This window comes from Tachysurus vachellii, chromosome 25, assembly GCF_030014155.1.
Source record: "Tachysurus vachellii isolate PV-2020 chromosome 25, HZAU_Pvac_v1, whole genome shotgun sequence".
NCBI lineage: Eukaryota > Metazoa > Chordata > Actinopteri > Siluriformes > Bagridae > Tachysurus > Tachysurus vachellii.
The window spans coordinates 3532501-3550435 of NC_083484.1; the positions used below are offsets into that span (position 1 = coordinate 3532501).

At 41.5% G+C, this 17935-nt stretch overlaps 1 protein-coding gene across 5 annotated transcripts in view; it reads right to left on the reverse strand.

Moving 5' to 3' along the window:
• Nucleotides 1-17935, reverse strand: part of sulf1 (sulfatase 1) — a 90611-nt gene that overhangs the window by 16129 nt on the left and 56547 nt on the right. For all 5 annotated transcript variants that reach the window (XM_060861390.1, XM_060861389.1, XM_060861391.1 and 2 more), the window contains exons 2-9: nucleotides 7763-7982; nucleotides 6298-6537; nucleotides 5068-5219; nucleotides 3231-3400; nucleotides 1144-1294; nucleotides 886-1061; nucleotides 662-790; nucleotides 284-340 (exon numbers count right to left, since the gene is read on the reverse strand). In XM_060861390.1, the coding sequence (XP_060717373.1) occupies nucleotides 284-340; nucleotides 662-790; nucleotides 886-1061; nucleotides 1144-1294; nucleotides 3231-3400; nucleotides 5068-5219; nucleotides 6298-6537; nucleotides 7763-7934 (1247 nt within the window). In that variant the 5' untranslated portion in view covers nucleotides 7935-7982. The remainder of the gene's footprint in view (nucleotides 1-283; nucleotides 341-661; nucleotides 791-885; nucleotides 1062-1143; nucleotides 1295-3230; nucleotides 3401-5067; nucleotides 5220-6297; nucleotides 6538-7762; nucleotides 7983-17935) is intronic.

Below are 17935 nucleotides of genomic sequence, written 5' to 3' on the forward strand. Positions count from 1 at the left end.
AAATATCCAAATCGTCCATGCTATCAAATGAATACGTTTCATATAGCAGGTTACAGGATATAGCTGGAGCCTAAGGGAGGGTGGTGTTGTGTTACTGTAACACATCTTAAGTGTAGATTTAAGCAGTTCACTGGAAGAACCATTCCCAAAACTATCCCTGTTCCCAACATCCATCAAATCCGAAGAATGAAATGGATAACATTAGCTACAATACTTTGACCTGTTGCACATACTGTATGACAATGCATAACTAATAGAGAACAGAAAAAGAGAACAAGTTTACCCTCTCTCCACAAGGAATGTGTCTCTCCAGACCTTAGGTTTGCGGTTCAGTTTGAATCTGAAAAACAAAAATCCAAACAGCTGTATCAAATTCATATGGAAAAGCTGAATCGATGTTGTTCACAGCAACATGTGGATTGATGCTGTACACAGCCTCTCAGAGGAATAGGTTTTAAAATTCAACATATTTCTCAAGCATTCGCATAATTGACTTAACACAGCCAACCAGACATGAAAATAACACAACACATGAGCACCGAATAGTCCCAGATTTTCACAGGTACTTGCCCATAAATTATTAATTGCAAATCATGGTGCTGATATTATTGCAATTTTTACATGGATGGTTATAGAACCTGGTATTTTATACTACGCATACCTATTGTTAGTCTTCTCCTGTTCTAGAAGCTTCATAATGGACTTGCCGTCCATATCTGAAGGAGTATCCAGACCTGCGATGTCCAGGATCGTAGGTGCAAGATCGATGTTCAAAACAAGTTGATTGTTCCTGAAGAAACCAGAAACACCAAGCTTAAAAAAAATCCAGCTACAAGGATTATGTCAGAACATCTCATCTATTCCCCAAAAAAAAATTCAGCTTACCTTGTTCCAGGTTCCACATTTGGCCCTCTCACGAAGAAGGGGACTCTTATATCAAAGTCATACGGCATTGACTTCCCCTTGACGAGACCAAACTGTCCAATGTGGTAACCGTGGTCGGCTGTGTAGATGATGTAGGTGTTGTCCAACTCTCCTGTGTCCACTAGTGCGTTGTATATCTGAAGATATCGACTGTTCTCTTTAGTGCCAACCTTTAGTTTATTGTTTTTTTTAACGTACATAAAAATGACAAATACCGACCTTTTCCACAGAGTCGTCTACAGACATCAGAGTCTGAAGTCGCTTCCTCTGGAGGAAGTTGGTAAACTCCATGTGGATGGGCTTCATGGGACCGGTGTACTGCATGATCCAGTGCTTGTCCATGTTAGGGGCGTAGTTGTAACTGGGTGTGCTGTTGAAAGGAGTGTAATATTATACTATTTGACATACACATTCTTGCCTTTTCACATGTGAACGTTAATTTGCATGGTGGGTAAAATGTTTGCAGACCGAACCCACGGATCGCCAGCGCAAGAAAATCGATGCATTTTCCCTGCTAGGTATTATTTTGTGCAAAACCTGGGATCAAGCCTCTCTTCCACTGGGTTGAAAATATTTGGCTGTCTTGGAAAGGAGAAATTGTTTGAGGGTTGGCACATGCTTAAGAAAATTAATAGCGCTGCCGGCTGCAGCAGTGAAAGTGAGGTTTGTGATGAGCTCCAGGGTGTAAATGCCAAATTATTTGCACTCAGAAGTGTGGAAATAAATGTAGGCAAACGGGTTCGTGTGTTCAGGTTTATACCGTCGCACTAAAGGACTTTGGTAACTTTTGGTTTACAAGAAACAAATCAAGAAACCAATGTATCACAAAAAAGACATCTAACCGAGTTGCATCCAAACTCCTTTTTTCTCTTGCTGATCTATTCTCTAAGCCATCAGGCTGATTTTAATGTAGCTGCTTTAATACCAAAGGCATCAGTGTGGAAATCAGGAGAGGTCATAGCTTATCACAGATATTTCACATAATGTAGAATTTAAAAAAGTATCTATTACCCTTTTGGTCCCTTTTGGTGTACCCTTTAAAGCTTCTAGAACCCCTTTAGAAAGAAAAGCTCGCTTAACAACCCAAAGAACCTTACAGGCCAGTCAGGTGGTTTCCTGTATTGTGATCAAACAAAAACCCAATTTTCAGAAAGTATGGCATTTAGTTTTATGAAAAGGGCAAGAATCAAGGGCAAGAAGTATGAGAACTACTGGGGATTACTCTTAAATAAAAGTGCACAGAGAACACAATTAAAAAAAAAAAATTCTTTTGCTAATGAGATCATGAATCCCTTTTGCTTTTTAGTCTGCAACTACGATTTCCAGCTAGACTCAAGTTCCAAGGTGTTTCAGATGAGGTAGAATTCTGGTTACCAAACCAATAAAATACGCACGCGGTCGCGAAGCTTCTCAGCCGAATCTGGCGCAAGTAGATCAGTAGATTTGCGTGGCATGTTTCTGGTTTTTTTTTTCTGCCTCTTGATGAATGAATTGTTAATTTCCATTCTACACCAAAAGTGGCAGATGCTTGTCAAGTCTACTTGACTGTTATGGATTTGAGCAGTCAAATGGCAGCAGATTTATTCCTAAGTGCTACATTTTTGCCTGCCATCTGCTTGCTTGTTCCGTTGGCAACATTCTCAACAGCTCAGAAATATGCCAGTCATAGCAAACCCAGGGGCCTCCTCATTCATTCCCAATCATGAGCTCATGCTAAAAATATATTAATGACCCCTCGAAACAGTGCTTGGAAAAGAAACAATGCATTCCGATCACCCCAGAAGGCACACGGTGAATGGGTGGACTGATTGATATGTCATAGGGTCAGGAAGTCCTGCCAGAGTTGAAGGTGAAATAATAGGGTAAACAATATTGAAAATAATAATAAATAGATGCGTAACCCTGTCCTTACTGGGGTTATAAGATAACTGGGATGCTAGAAACTATGACATACTGGTCCTGTAGTCATGGCTCTCTGTGTCAGAAAAATCTCTCAGCCAAAAAGTATCTCAGTTCTGATGATAGATCTGCAAGCTGATCGCAGGCTTGGCGACGAGAGAGTAGTGCTCCATAAAATATCACCTCCTCTGCTTGTCCTGCTCATGTGTGCCAAAAGTATACTTGGATTATAAATCATTTCACGTTCGTAGTGGTAAAGTAAAGTAATTTGCTCAAGAAGCCTTTCTCTTTCATCATAGCCCTGAGATGAAAAGTCTCTTTTTAATATACATGGGATTTAGGACAAGTCAGGACTAAGGGTTAAGTGGTGTTTGGTAACAGGTTGTCCCAGAACGCTTTGGACTCACATGTGTTGGGAAGCATTGGGAAAGAATTCTGCATACTGGGGTGCCGAATCTTCTGGACCATGCGGCGCTGCGTGACTGATCACCATCATAACCGGCCGGTGTGGATACATGCGCTTTGACATGCGGAAGTAGTTGATGCTGTCGTTGGTGATCAGATCTGTGAAATAGTCCTGGGAAGGGTGAAAAAAAATGGATTGTATGAATTACAAAAAGGAGATACACAATGATTTCTTAGAAGAAGAAGTTTAAAGAAAGAAAGAAAGAAAGACATTACTTAAAACTGTAACAAGACCTAGTAGCCCCAAGCCAAGTGTGTTTTCTCTGGGAGGCACAGTGTGATGCTGCAGCACATAATTGAACATGACACTGGTGTTAACACCAACAGTCGGTGGTGCAAGGGTGGGGGGTCAAGGCTCCCTGCTAGCACAGTGTTTTGACAACAGTGAGGTCTTTCTCTCTCGGCTTTGAGGCCGACACTGGAATGTCTATGAGGTCTCTGAAGGTTGCAGGGGACCTTGCGTGCTAGTGTTTAGGTTTAGCCCTAGTACTAGTTCTACTACAACCACATGAGCCTTCTCCTTCTCCCTCAAACGTCGGCTGGTTAAAAGCTTGTTAAATACCGTTCCTGACTTCGCCACAGAAAATATAAACATTGTGTAGCTTTCGGTTTAGCTGCACTATCCCTGTGCGTCAGGATTTGCAGCAACAGATTAATGCGTCGTGTACGTCATCATAATTCATGCCTGCAAACATCTCTGTGATCTCTCACTCGCTCTTGGATTTCTCAGATGAATTAGGCTTGAGTAATGCATTTCAGGACGGATGTGAACCAGACATAAATATCATTTGGTTCGTCTCAAGGCCGTGTGAACACTAGGGACTGACTCATCAATCCCAGAAAGCAATCCAACAATTTACTAAATTTGAGCTCATCAAGGAAATTAATGTGTTTGTATTCATACCTCGATAAGCCTTATCTGACAGACAAAAGGTTATCATCTGGTAAGCAGTATATATTTTGATAAATTGTGGCTGACGTGGTTTGACCGAAGACCTGAGGATCTCTTAAAGCAACATTCTAGGCTGTTAAATGATGCTTTGAAAGCTGAGAGCCGTAATAATCCAGCTGCTTCTGTGAACTCCGGACATCTAGGCTGGAAGAGATTAAAAAAATGTTCCCCTGAACCACTAAGCCACAGAGTGTTCTCCAGAGCTCGGTGCAGGAACCTCCGGCCTCAGCCACCTCGCAGCTTGAGGGTAACTTAACACCTTGGTCTAACTAAACAAGCAAGTCGTTGCCATTAGAGCACCAGGCCAAACATTTATTTACCCATCAGACATGCTCATAAAGTCAAAACCAAGAAACCTCAGCTCAAATTCCACACAGGAAAAACTTCTTTGGAAGACTTTTAAAACTATGAGTCTGGGAAGATTCATTCCTGATAGTGCAGCTTTCTTTTGCTTTATACTCGATTATTGGTGCCATATAGATTTGCTGCTTTGCTCTAATCTAAATGCTGTTCGTAGCTTTTAAGTATCACAACAAAAACTTTGGGGCCCAAGGCGATTTCCACGCTAAGACTTGGTGTGGAAGCGTTTGAGAACATAAGACGGTGTTGCACAAATGAAGAGATGCCACACCACACCAGCTCAGAACATTCCCTCTAATTTAATCAGATTCCAAGCAGTTTAGATCAACCTGGGATTACGAGCAAGCAAACCTTACAATTATCCGAGAACAGACCTTACAATTGGGCATGAAGTTAAAAACAACAGGGGTGATGGGATTACAAATCCCCGCAAGGTGACTGCGACAAAGCTGTGAACTGAAACATACCTTGGCGTAGTCCGCGCCGTGCTTCTCCTTGTAGCCGTTCCGACAGACGGTGTAATTATAGAAGCGGGAATTTTTGATGAGACCCACCCACTCACGCCACCCAGGAGGAATGTAGCTGCCGTTGTACTCGTTGAGGTATTTTCCGAAGAAAGCTTTGAGAAACCAAGGCACAAGCCGTCAAACACCAAAACTATCATTACTGTGTATTTTTTTCTTACTTACTAGATGAAAAGTTTCGTTCGTCTTCTTACGGGTTCAAAAGAAAAGGCAGCAATTGAGAGCTCAATTTCTCAATGCTGCAATTTTAATGATATCCGAGAGTGCTCTGCTTTTAAACGTCTGCTTACATTACGGTTTTTTTAAGCCAAATTAAAACACATCTCCCGAGAGTTGGGCAAGCAGCCAGTCTGTGCAGGTAATTGCAGACCAACCTCCACTAGTACATTGAACAATTTCATCTTCTTAAAGGTTTAAAAAAGAGAGATGACGTGTGTTAAAAGTGCTGGTTTGGTTGCACTCATGGTCACTTAGTTCTTGGCACGGTTTAGCTTGAGCAGGTGCCGAGTGTATGGAAAATTTGTCTTTTGAGATGAATGTGAACTGACATGTTGTTACAGTCCTGAAGACTTTCCTCTGTCGGATATATTAGTAACCGTTACCCAGAGCTGAGATTGGAGATTCCTTTTGTACACGATATTTACTGAATATAGGAAACTTTGACTTTTTAAACCACAGATCGTTTTGCCGCTTGGATATGAATATCGTTAAGCATCTGCTATACATGTCACTGTGAATGAGCCGTTACTATAGAAACAATAACGTATTTATATAAACTGTTATAGGAAATAAGTTAACACAATCTGACCAATCAGACTGGAGAATGCAACAGCTAACACAATTAAGTGAAAGTGACGTGACATACGGCTAGGTTTGGTGACCCATAATTCGTTCTCTGCATTTAACCCATCCAAAGTGCACACACACAGCAGTGAACACACACACACACACACACCGTGAACACACACCCGGAGCAGTGGGCAGCTGCGGCACCCGGGGAGCAGTTGGGGGGTTCGGTGCCTTGCTCAAGGGCACCTCAGTCGTGGTATTGCCAGCCCGAGACTCGAACACACAACCTTAGGGTTAGGAGTCAGACTCTCTAACCATTAGGCCACGACTTCCCCCATGCTATCAAATACAGTACAGAGAAACAACTATTCATGATATTCGTACCTGTCCTGTAGCCTGTGTTGTTGAGGTAGACAGCAAAGGAACGAGGTTCGTGTTGTGCCTGCCATGAGGGAGAGGAGCAGTTCTCGTTGTTGGTGTACGTGTTGTGGTTGTGAACGTACTTCCCAGTCAGCATGGACGAGCGAGACGGGCAGCACATGGGCGTCGTCACAAAGGCGTTTGTGAACGATGTCCCGCCTTCCTCCATGATTCTGCGAGTTTTGTTCATTACCTGCAACGAGCCTGAACGAGGCAAGTAAAACAAAACAAAAAAAAAAAAAAGCATTACTGATCCTGATACAGTACGTCTACGACATATAATAAACCTCAGGAACGTTTCATGCTTCAAGTCATCGATAAGGATGTGATTAGGTTCGTATTGAAGAAGTCTGTTTCCAGTTGGAAGGTTAAAATGCAGAACGGCTGGAAAGACCTTTCACATGACACAGTAAGAGAAGGCTTGGTGAGTGTTATATGGTCAAAGTGATGACAGTTAGGTTCCCAGATTGCGTCTGACATACTGCAGTTGTCTTGGCACAAATCAGAACGACTCGACTGCTGAGTCACGCCGGATAAAAACACTGATGCTGAACACAGCTCAGTTTTTCCTGGCTGGCTCGGGTTAGTAATGAAGAACTTGCATGAAAACAAGCGTGTTTAGTTCAAAGAGGTCAAAGCAGGGAAATTAATCTCTCTATAAATGTATATTCAGTTAATCTTAAGACTTTGATTCAGAACCAGAGTTTCGTGGCTCGGGACAACAATCGCTACGGTTTTTGCAAATTTCGAAGGAACTGTTTATTTTCTCCCTAAATTTGGCACCGTGTTAAAAAATCTCTGTTTACATTCACACAAACCAAATTTATTAGCATGAAAGTAGTACAATCATTAGCTTAGCAACAACAAAACAAACATTTCCACAAATGAACAGGTAGCTAACAGCGGTTAAGCTTGAGGATTTGACTTGTTTCAGAGTGTTTAAAAAAAAAAAAAACAAATTTTAATTGTTCTATTGGACAGAATTTGAGCAAAATTCACTTCCCAAAATGTCTCTCAGATGTCGAAGCTCTCAAGTCATTAAATCGTGTAACATGAAATTTGTACCAATGTTATTTCCTCAGATTTTTTTTTTTGCAAGTCATTCAGATTCAGAAGCTTATAATAACTTTAGTTTTATAATAATTTTCTTTGTAATTATTGTATTATTATAATATAACTTTAATTTACTTCATGAATTACTATTATTGATAAAAAATAAAAAAAAAATTATTATTATTATTGTTGTTGGTATTCATTTCTATTACTGTTAACCTGGAGAAAACGTTCACATTAGAATCAATTAATTTTGCTTTATTTAAATTTCCACTGACGTGCATTCATGAGCTTTGTCCATTTCTACAAATCAGATAATTAAGTAAGAAATGTTTTGTTCTGTTTATCAGTCTCCATCTGAATGAAATGTACTCACCCAGCTCTACGTCCTGGTCATCGGTCATGATGAGGATGATGTTGGGGCGTATGTTACGGCGATCGCGCTGCACTCGGCCCCGAAGGCTCTGGTTCCGTGTGGTGGAGGCTGAGCAGGACAGTGGGGAGACCAGGGAAAATGCCAACAGCAACGCCAGGTACTCAGGCTTCATGATGGAAGAGAGGATGATGCTGTGCTCTGCAGTTTCTTATGAGCAAATCTGAATGAACGAAAGAAAGAAAGAAAAAAAAAAGGGCATGTCACAACATATGTACATTTAATATTTAAAATCCTTTGGAAAATTGTGGTAAAATCAAATGGTACTTTGGCTGAGAGAAATGGAATCGGTCTTAAAGACTGAGACTGAAAAAAAAACCCCTAAATGACTGTTCCAGATATGCGGCTAAATATTTAAACACACTCACACCTGATTAATCATTCACAGAGGCTCTTAAACTTAATGTCATCTCTGTGTAGTCAAGATCCTCAAACCAAAGATTTTACAGGAACATCTGTGGGATAAAGTTCAGCACTTTTCAGCAGAGTATCCTGATAAACGGCTGCTACGACGCGTTTACGGGTAAATCCGCTGCACGGCACGTACGCAGCAACATCGTCATTCGTCAAAATCGTTTCACTCAGAGCTGCTAGCGGTTAGAAAATGGACGAGTCAAAACATGATATAATCTTTTAAATCCTACCTGCAAAGTGCTTATCCTGCTCTCATAATGTTTCTTTTCTCCTCAAAAACATACACACAAAATCCAAAAACCGGAGAGACCCGAGGGCAATGTATTTGCTTCCTGTGTGTGCTGGCACACCAGTATTCTTACAGTTCCTCTCTTTCTTTCTCTCCCTGTCTGTCCCGTTGAGATCCACTCACAGAAGTGTTCCCACTGGCTGGCGATGACAGCCTGAAGCCAATCGGGGTTTAGTGCCGAGGTGTCAATCATGATCTGGGTGTGATGACCCCTGCAGGATGGCTGGTGGGGAATGAAGGTCCCAGGAGAGCGAGGAGAGGGAGGACAGGGAGGCAGAGGTTCCGCTACATTAACCTCTCTACTGTGGGCGGTGGGAGGTGGGGGTGGGCACTACACGTCGCTGAAGATGACATGGACCACGTTTTGGCAAGCGGGAAGTTTTCACGCCTTGGGAAACAGTTTTACCCGTGCATCAGGATATCATTCCAAACTAATTAAAATGAATCCGTTCTCACCCAATTAGACCAACAATTATGGTGCAAAAAAAAAAACCCTGACACACACACTTGACCGTGAATGACGTTACTGTTCACATCTCCAGGGGCACCCGGTTGCCCGATCTTTGTCTGGGATCGATGAGCTGAAACAAATATGCACCTGAGCTTTCATCATCAATGTATGCCAATCTTCTCAGTAACATTTACACACAAGAAGCTACTCAGACAAAGGGGTGTGTGTGTGAGATATCCCTCAAAACACACATTTCGATGTTTGCATGTTAAAAAAAAAAACACTGAACGGCGCTTCAGTAGTAAATCGCTGCGGCTGATAAGCAGAGTCTCAGATAAAGATTTAAGTGCTTTTTTGGACAGCGAAGGTTGGTGACAGGCAGCGCGAGGGCAAGCCGGCCAAGTCCGCACTGCTAGGCTGTGCAAACATTGGTGCTATTTGCATAAACCCCTAGTGGACAGGAAGCAGGGTTCAGACACCAGAATTCACACACAAGCCTACACCTAGGGCAATTCAACTTCATTTGTATTGCACTTTTGTCAAGAGCTTTACAGCAATCAAGATGTAGATTTAGATCCATAACGAGCACACAGAGAAAGCAATGAGGAAAATCTCCCTGAGATGATATGAGGAAGAAAAGCCTTTGTCCCTGGGACATGCAAAGGTTTAGCCAGTTTGAAGCACTTTTTAACGGGACATCAAAATATGCGTCATGAAATCTAAGCTTTGGTCCAATCAGACGGTCCACCTTCTCTCAGTTGCATACAAGTGCATATTATATACAGTATGTATACGATTATTATTTAACATAAACGGCTAAGAATACAGAGACACCGGAGGTGCAATTTTTTATTTTTTATTTTTTAAAGCATGCCATTAGGTTCACAGGGCATTTTGTTGAGACTAGAGACGTGCGCTGCATAGAACTGGATTCCGACCAGACCAAGCAAAAAAAGTTGCACAAACAGGAGCTTTTTACCTTCCTTAGATCTCAAGAGCGAGTGGTCAGATATGAAGCTCACAGGACCTAGAAAGACCATGAATTATTGTAATGAATGTGCTGTGGTGGGCAGCGTGTTTATACTTTAGTAATTACCTGGACTGGGTCGCAGTGGTTTGAATTAATCTACTGGTTTGTATATATTTTGGGAAATCGGACCAAAGATTTCACACACAAACAAACGTAATGACCGGACGAGCAGTTCAGTGGCTTTGACGGGTCTGTGACCGATTACGAACTAGAGTGATGGTAGTTGAGGTTGGAGAAGTAAACTTTCAGAAGTAAAATTCACAGAGCAACAATGCTGTGTTTATTTAACAAAACAAACAAACAAAAACAAACAGTTCTACACCTACATTCAAACATCGTGTGTGATGTGATGCCAAATGTTGTGGTTTGATATATAATCCACCAGCTATTTAGCACCTCAGCAACCTCCAGCAGAATTACCGCACCACTACCCCACAATTCAAACAGATTTACTTAAATTAAACCAGAGAACTGCAATTTTAGAAAAGGGCTAGAATGAAACAGCACTTCTATTTTTAGCTTTGGAAGGTCAGAAATTACGGCTTGGTTTTTAATTACCCCATTATTCAAAAAAAAAAAAAACAAAAAAAAAACGTCTGAGCCAACAAGCCTGGTGTAAGTCAGAGGCTCCTCGTAGGCATGTGGCGATATGAGTCCTGTGCTAACCCACCACTTAAGAAAAGTGCTTGGCTGCCTCGTAGGTCTGAGGCGAACGCAGTCGTCCACTTTTACCGTTTTCCACGAGCAGCAGGAAACAAAGGAGCAGACCACTGCTGCTGGCCTTCCACTATTCCACCCTGGCCAAAATACCACAGGCCTGGCATGCAACTATTTTAGCGTTCATGTTTATTGATGAAACGTCCTGCTGAAGAACTGGCAGCCTAATCTGGCTCATGACAAACCGTTGTGCAAGCAATTGTGCTGCAGTATAAGGTACAAGTGCGACTAGCAGCCAGAGCTTTAAAGTAAGTAGCCTGACAAGCAAGCGCTATTTTGTTCTCCAACAAGCCGGTGCTCTAGGAGAGATGGTACACAGACTGGTGGATGTCGGAGAAGCCTGGGGCGAGGGCTAAAGAGCATACACGCTCCGAAGGCGTAATAAATATGCCAGTCAGGAATCCTGTAGACCGTGTTGTTCTCATGGGTGAACATAAACAGAAAGGTGAGTGAACGTAACACGATTGCACAGAGAAATCTGAATGAAGTTCAGCTTCAGGTTGGATTTAAGTCATTTACAAAACAAACAGTTTCAATGAATACGATTATGACAAGATCCCAGACATTAGTGCAGACTATAATGTACTACACTCTTTGCCAGACATTCATTAGCTTGTGCGTTTTTTTCAAGCTCATTTGCATGTCCGTTTTGCGATGCCACTTATTGTTGGCCTCCCAGCCGTACAGAGCAACACTTTCTCTTGGGCCACAGATGCCCAGCAAAAAGAGCATCATCTCTCACCAGTTACTGTTTAAAGGGATTAGACCAAATGACCCAGTAAATTAGCCTCTACCGTATTAATTAGAGCTAGGATCAAGGAATAATATTGGGGATAAAAGAAAGGGAAAAAATAGTCTTGAAGGTTCAAAGAAGAAAAACAAAAAGGTTACTATGCCAGCTTTCAGCCTGATGCACGGCTGCCAAAAAGAGGCCCTGGTGAAAATGGGGGTAATTTTCAGATTAATAGAAAGACAGACGGAGGGTCCTTCACCACAATCCATAATCTTTACTTCCATCATTATGCTGTATCCCCCTTTTTTCCTGCCCTCTCTGTATAAACAATGGTAGACCAAATTGCGAAGGCTTCTGCTCAGCATTGCAGCTGTGTTTTTGGCCATGTAGATTTATGAGACAATAGCAAAGAGAGACCTGGCAAGGCGCAGCAAGAAACGATGATGTAGGCAAGCTAATCCAACCCACAGTCCCCTGGGTCTAAAGAACGTAATGCATATCAGGGGTCAATGGGTAACACAGCTGAGAATGAAAATCTCAGTGTCCTGATGGGGAACATTTTTTCCAAATGCACTAATTTTTGAAGTAGGATATAATTTAGTCATCTGGCCTAATAAACCAAAGCAAATGACATATCTAAGGTGGGGCTGGTTTAGCTGATCAGACTGACTCAAAGAATCAGTCCATAATATTTACCATCCTCTGTTGTAGCGATGCATTTCAATTGCAGTGAAAATAGCACTAAGCTTGTCCTTTCCCCGAGCCGACCCCGAACTGCCTGGTTTAAACCATCAATGCCTCATGTGTCCTTTTTAGTTTTGCTAAGCAAGACTAGTTTGGCTGGAGGGTGGAGCTTACTGTATATATGTGGGTCAGAAAACTGTACAGTAAAAGTCTGAAATATCTTGCGTAGCACTATTTTAAGAGATTATATTTCTGAAGTATATTTGAAATGATAAGATGACGACTAGTTTAGCAAATTCTGTAAAAATCTACAAAATTTGGCCTGTAACCAAACAATTTTTAATTATTAATTAACTTAATCTTCTCGCAGACATTCATCAGGATGAATGGGGTCGGTCTTAAAATGCAACAAACCATAATAGAATTACACTGAAAGTACATGTAACTGTAACAGCTCCGAGTTCCCCTAATTGCCGTAAGGAAAATCCCTCTTTCACCACCTACTTAGTGCAGTTGTACAACAGCCCCTTTTATTCCCTTTGGATTGAGCCACCAGACTGATGCAACCAATTGAAAACCTGGGGTTTTCAGTTCATCCATCAAAATCCTTTTGTGCAATACGTTTTCTCTATTTTTTTCGTCCGTTGGCGTCCGGCAGGGATCGGGATCGCTTGCAGAATCTGACTAAACCACACCGTTTCATCCTGCCATGTCCAAGCAGCTCACACTTCCCACACATCTGGTTTCGGTGTAAGCATCTACCAGCAATGGAGAACTCTGGATTAGAGTATTAAAGGTAGAAAGGAGACTAACCTGATCATAGTTTAAGCAAGATTGATTCTTGAAGTTTGGAGAAAATGACGCCAATACCAAGCAACTCAAAAATCACAGGAAGGCATAAACTTTAGTCATTAAGATAATGCTAATTCCAACAATACCAAGCAATCCAAGGAACAGCAATTCGTAAACACGTGGAATATTAAGATAAAGCTAAACACAAGCAATGCAAAGAGACAGCAAGACATCCACACATGCAGCATAAAGACAACTCCAATCCCTAGCAACCTAATATCCAGTTTCGCCCCCTCAATTTATTTGGTATCTTTTCCTTGCCATGGCTAAAATCTACAGGCATTTTCCACTCATTTCAAGATTAACCTAAAGCAAGTGAACTGAACAGAAGCAAATGAAAGTGCTGACTCAGTCATCTGGGATTGGAGGTATATAAGAGGGAGAGTGTGGGTGTTTGTGTGTGTTTAGTTGGGTATAAAGGGCTGCATGCATACATGCATCTGTATGCTGATTATTCCCACCAGAGGTGCGGTGGCTGGCCCGAGCCGCAGAAGCGGTGTATGGTGAGGTTTGGGCTTTGCAAACATTTTTGTAATGGGCCAGGATCTGGCGGAGGTGGACGCGCACACTGAGCAGCGCAGTGTGTGAAATCCCATCGTGCCAAGCAGGCCTGTGGCCAGAACACACCGCAAGCACACAGAGCCTCTGTCAACGAGTGCTCTGTCCACACACATACACACACACAGCACTAGTAACACGAAGTTGCTATGGCTGTACTTTAAAAAAAAAACTGAAAGTATAAAACTAATGTTACAGCCATAAAGAACAGAACGGGCAAGAAGATTTAATTCAAATTCAGGATGGTTCTGTGACCGCTCTTTGCAAACATGATCTAAACCAGTGAAAAAAAAAAATAGGCCTATAAACTGCAACGGCCTTGAAAGATTCTAACCCAGCTATCCAACCTACAGAAAGTCCAAACGTACTGGTTTACTGAAGCAGAGCTCTATGAGGAGCTTTTTTGCTGGTGGGCTTAAGTGCTGATTACGTGGTGAGAGCAGGAATGTGCCAGCCCACTGAAGTGCTTTCACTTTGTTCTTGGTTCACTGGGTCATTTGACTTAATCACTGTTGAGAGAATGCCATACAGACACTCTGGCTTTCGCTGATGACATACCCCACACCTCTGCAGAGTGACCCACGCAGTCATTTCCACACCAGCCCTTTCTCTTACTCACATAACTTTGTAAAGGCGAGTAAGTCTTCTGCTTTTATATAAAACTAAATGAATTCCAGAACCCCATGCTAGCAGTGGTGTATAAAAATGTACAGTTTATAGTACTTTGGGGTAAAAAAAATAATAAAAAAAATAATAATAATAATAATTTTGTAAATTGACAGAAATAAACACTCACGTATATGTATATATATATATATATATATATATATATATATATATATATATATATACACATACATATATACATACACACACATTATATATATATATACCTGAGTGTTTATTTCTGTCAATTTACAAAATGCAAAGTGAGCAAACAAAAAAATCTAAATCAATATTTGGTGTTTTTTTTGCCTTCAAACCAGCATGAAGTTTGTTTATTTATTTCAGGGACAATACATATTAATAAACATTTGTCAATATGCCAGAGTTAGCCAGATGGCTATTGTTCACCTGTAGTCCCTAGACAGATGGTAATAGTCACCCTAAAAAAGATAAAAGTACATATTGAAATAACAATAAAGCTACAATACATTTAATAAAAGTACTACTGTAAGTATTAGCTATGATGTAAATTAGAAACACAAGACGCCAGCAATCAAACAAACATCAGACAAATACATGAACACACACACAATAAACAAAAAACCATCAGGGGGCAACACGAGCAGGTCAAAAACTAAACTAATGTTGACAGCTCTGGTTAATAACGAACCCCTTCTTTAACTGGATCTTAAATGTATTATACGTGTTCAGGTTTCTGATGTTTATAGGGGTTTTAGGTTCCACTGAGTAGCAGCTCGAACAGAAAAAGCGGTTTGGCCAAATACACTTTTCCTAAAGGGAATGATGCAATCTCCCCTCACTGCACCTCTGGTTCTACGATGATCAGCTGTTTGGATGTTGACAAACTGATGGAGGGGAAGTGATGGCACGGCCCCCACAGAGCCCTGATCTCACCATCGAGTGTGTCTGGGATTACATAAGGAGACAGAAGGATGTGAGAAAGCCGACATCCACAGAAGATCTGTGGTTAGTTCTCCAAGATGTTTGGAACAACCTACTAGTCGAGTTCCTTCAAAAACTGTGTGCGAGTGTACCTAGAAGAATTGCTGCTGTTCTGAAGGCAAATGGCGGTCACACCAAATATTGATTAGATTTAGATTTCTCTTTTGTTCATTCACTGCATTTTGTTCATTTATGAAAATAAATGTTTAACACTTCCATTTTTTTAAAGCATTCTTTGTTTACAGCATTTTTTCACACCTTCCTAAAACTTTTGCACAGTACTGTATATATATATATATATATATATGTATACGTGTATATATATATATATATATATATATATATATAAATAAAAACACTCATTTGCATGGACAACACTGCACAACACTGACTGTAGAGTTCATTAGTTATAAAACCAGACTATATTTAGCTCAAACCTGTTAACTTTTACTGATTGCACTGAGCAGAAAGGGGATCACTGATGACAAAGTCTCAGACTTTATTACAGTCACCAATTTTAATACACTGATGATGTGGTTTATAAGAAATGGCTATGAGTAATATTTGGACTAAACAATGAGAGCGGGCCCAAAATTAATCCCTGAATGAAACAGAGGGTGCAAAGCTTTGTACCCAACTGACTTGGCAGTGGATCTTTCATTAATTATAAATGCTTGTAAATATGTGATGAAATTAAACCAACTCCGAGACTTCAAAGTCTTGCTTACTGTGGCACCGGGTGGTCTGCTCGGAAATGTGTGTGTGTCTCTCGAGGAATGTACTAAGAGGAAAATTATTAAAAAACCCATAAGAAGCTCCGCTGGTTTCAAGGATTTCATTTCAATACACTGCAGACATTTTGAAAGTCCAGTAATCAAGTCAAGATATCTGGACCTGGGCATAAAATATTGAAGGTTATAAACTTTCATCTGAGGTATAAACTGATGTATTAGGAAATGGAGGGACTGACTCAGTCAGGAGCCATGCCACCTTGCCATGCCACCCACCATACAACACAGTAACAGAATACAGTAAACCCGGAGAGCACCAGCAGACAGATGAGCGTCTCTGTCATCTTCACAGCTGGAACTGACACCTGGCATCCATATGACTGCATGTGAGCCGCAAGTCACAGAGCCTTCTCACACTCTTAAACCCATACAAAATCCCACACTAATCCCTACAATAAGCCATGTCGTCTACGCTAGCCTTCATGTCTGAGAGCTCAGGCTGGGAAGAGAAGGAAAATGTGACCTTAGAGAGTTTTGTGATATTCCATAATCCATTATAAACCACAGAAAGAGGTCCCTATTGGCTCAGAAATCCCACAAGCTGATAGAGACAGAAGAATAGCACAAGTTCCACAGTGGTACAAGGATCAGCCTGTAGCATCTCCATTGCTGTCGGAGTGCTGAAACTCTTCAGCTTAGCTTTAAACCTGGATTAAACATTACGTAGCCAAAGTATCCAAACACCTGATCATCTCAACCATACGTGGCCTCTTACCACAAAGTTGGAAGCACACAATTGATTAGTGTCTCTTTATATGCTTTAAAATGAAGATTTTCCTTAAAAAATTACAAAAATGTCCCAGCAAGCCCCCATGCACAAAGTCAAATCCATGAAGCTCCATGGAAGATCTCGACAGGCCCTTAGCTCATAATAACAAAAACCCACTTGACTTCAAATAAGAACACAGAGGCGTAATGGTCAGGTATCCATACACCTTAGGTCATAATGTGGCTAAGATGGCTGCCTGCAATCAGATGGAGCGTTGATTATGCATGTCTTCAGAAATGAATGCTAAATGCTGCATTCACTCACTCATCTTCTACCGCTTATCCGAACTACCTCGGGTCACGGGGAGCCTGTGCCTATCTCAGGCGTCATCAGGCATCAAGGCAGGATACACCCTGGACGGAGTGCCAACCCATCACAGGGCACACACACGCTCTCATTCACTCACACAATCACACACTACGGACAATTTTCCAGAGATGCCAATCAACCTACCATGCATGTCTTTGGACCGGGGGAGGAAACTGGAGTACCCGGAGGAAACCCCCGAGGCACGGGGAGAACATGCAAACTCCACACACACAAGGCGGAGGCGGGAATCGAACCCCCAACCCTGGAGGTGTGAGGCGAACGTGCTAACCACTAAGCCACCGTGCCCCCCCCCCGCTAAATAACAAAATCCTATGTGCATTATAGCACAATGTGATCGCTTATTGATCAAGCTGGTGTACAAAAAAAGCAAGCAGATGAGTGTGCAAACAATGATGCTTGTGTTGCCTCTGCCTAGGCATGTGTACACAAAGTCAAGTATAAACCAGAATACATTAATACTCCTCTCAAGGAGGTCTACAAGTCCTGGCCACCTGCGACGCCGCGCACCGGGCCGAACAGCCTCCTTCTGCATTCTCAGCTACTTACCAAGCTGTTTAATAAGCACTTCAACAGAATTAAGTTGCCAGGTACGGCTTAAAAAAAAAATTAAAAAAATAAAAAAGAGGAACTGTTTAAATCTGGCAACCGTGTAGTAAAACCTACTAGAGATTCTTCTTGGCTTTTTTTTTTTTTTTTCCCCTTTTCAAGCTCAAACTGCTTCTGCTCAAGCGAGGCTTTCTCCTTGCTCTCTCTCAGACAGGAGGTTGAGATGTGCCACGTTTAAAAGGCTTCCAGGACGCTGGATCTTTTATAAGCACTAAGTCAATAAAGAAAGCACAAAAAACAGATCGGGAAAGAAGAAAGTAGGG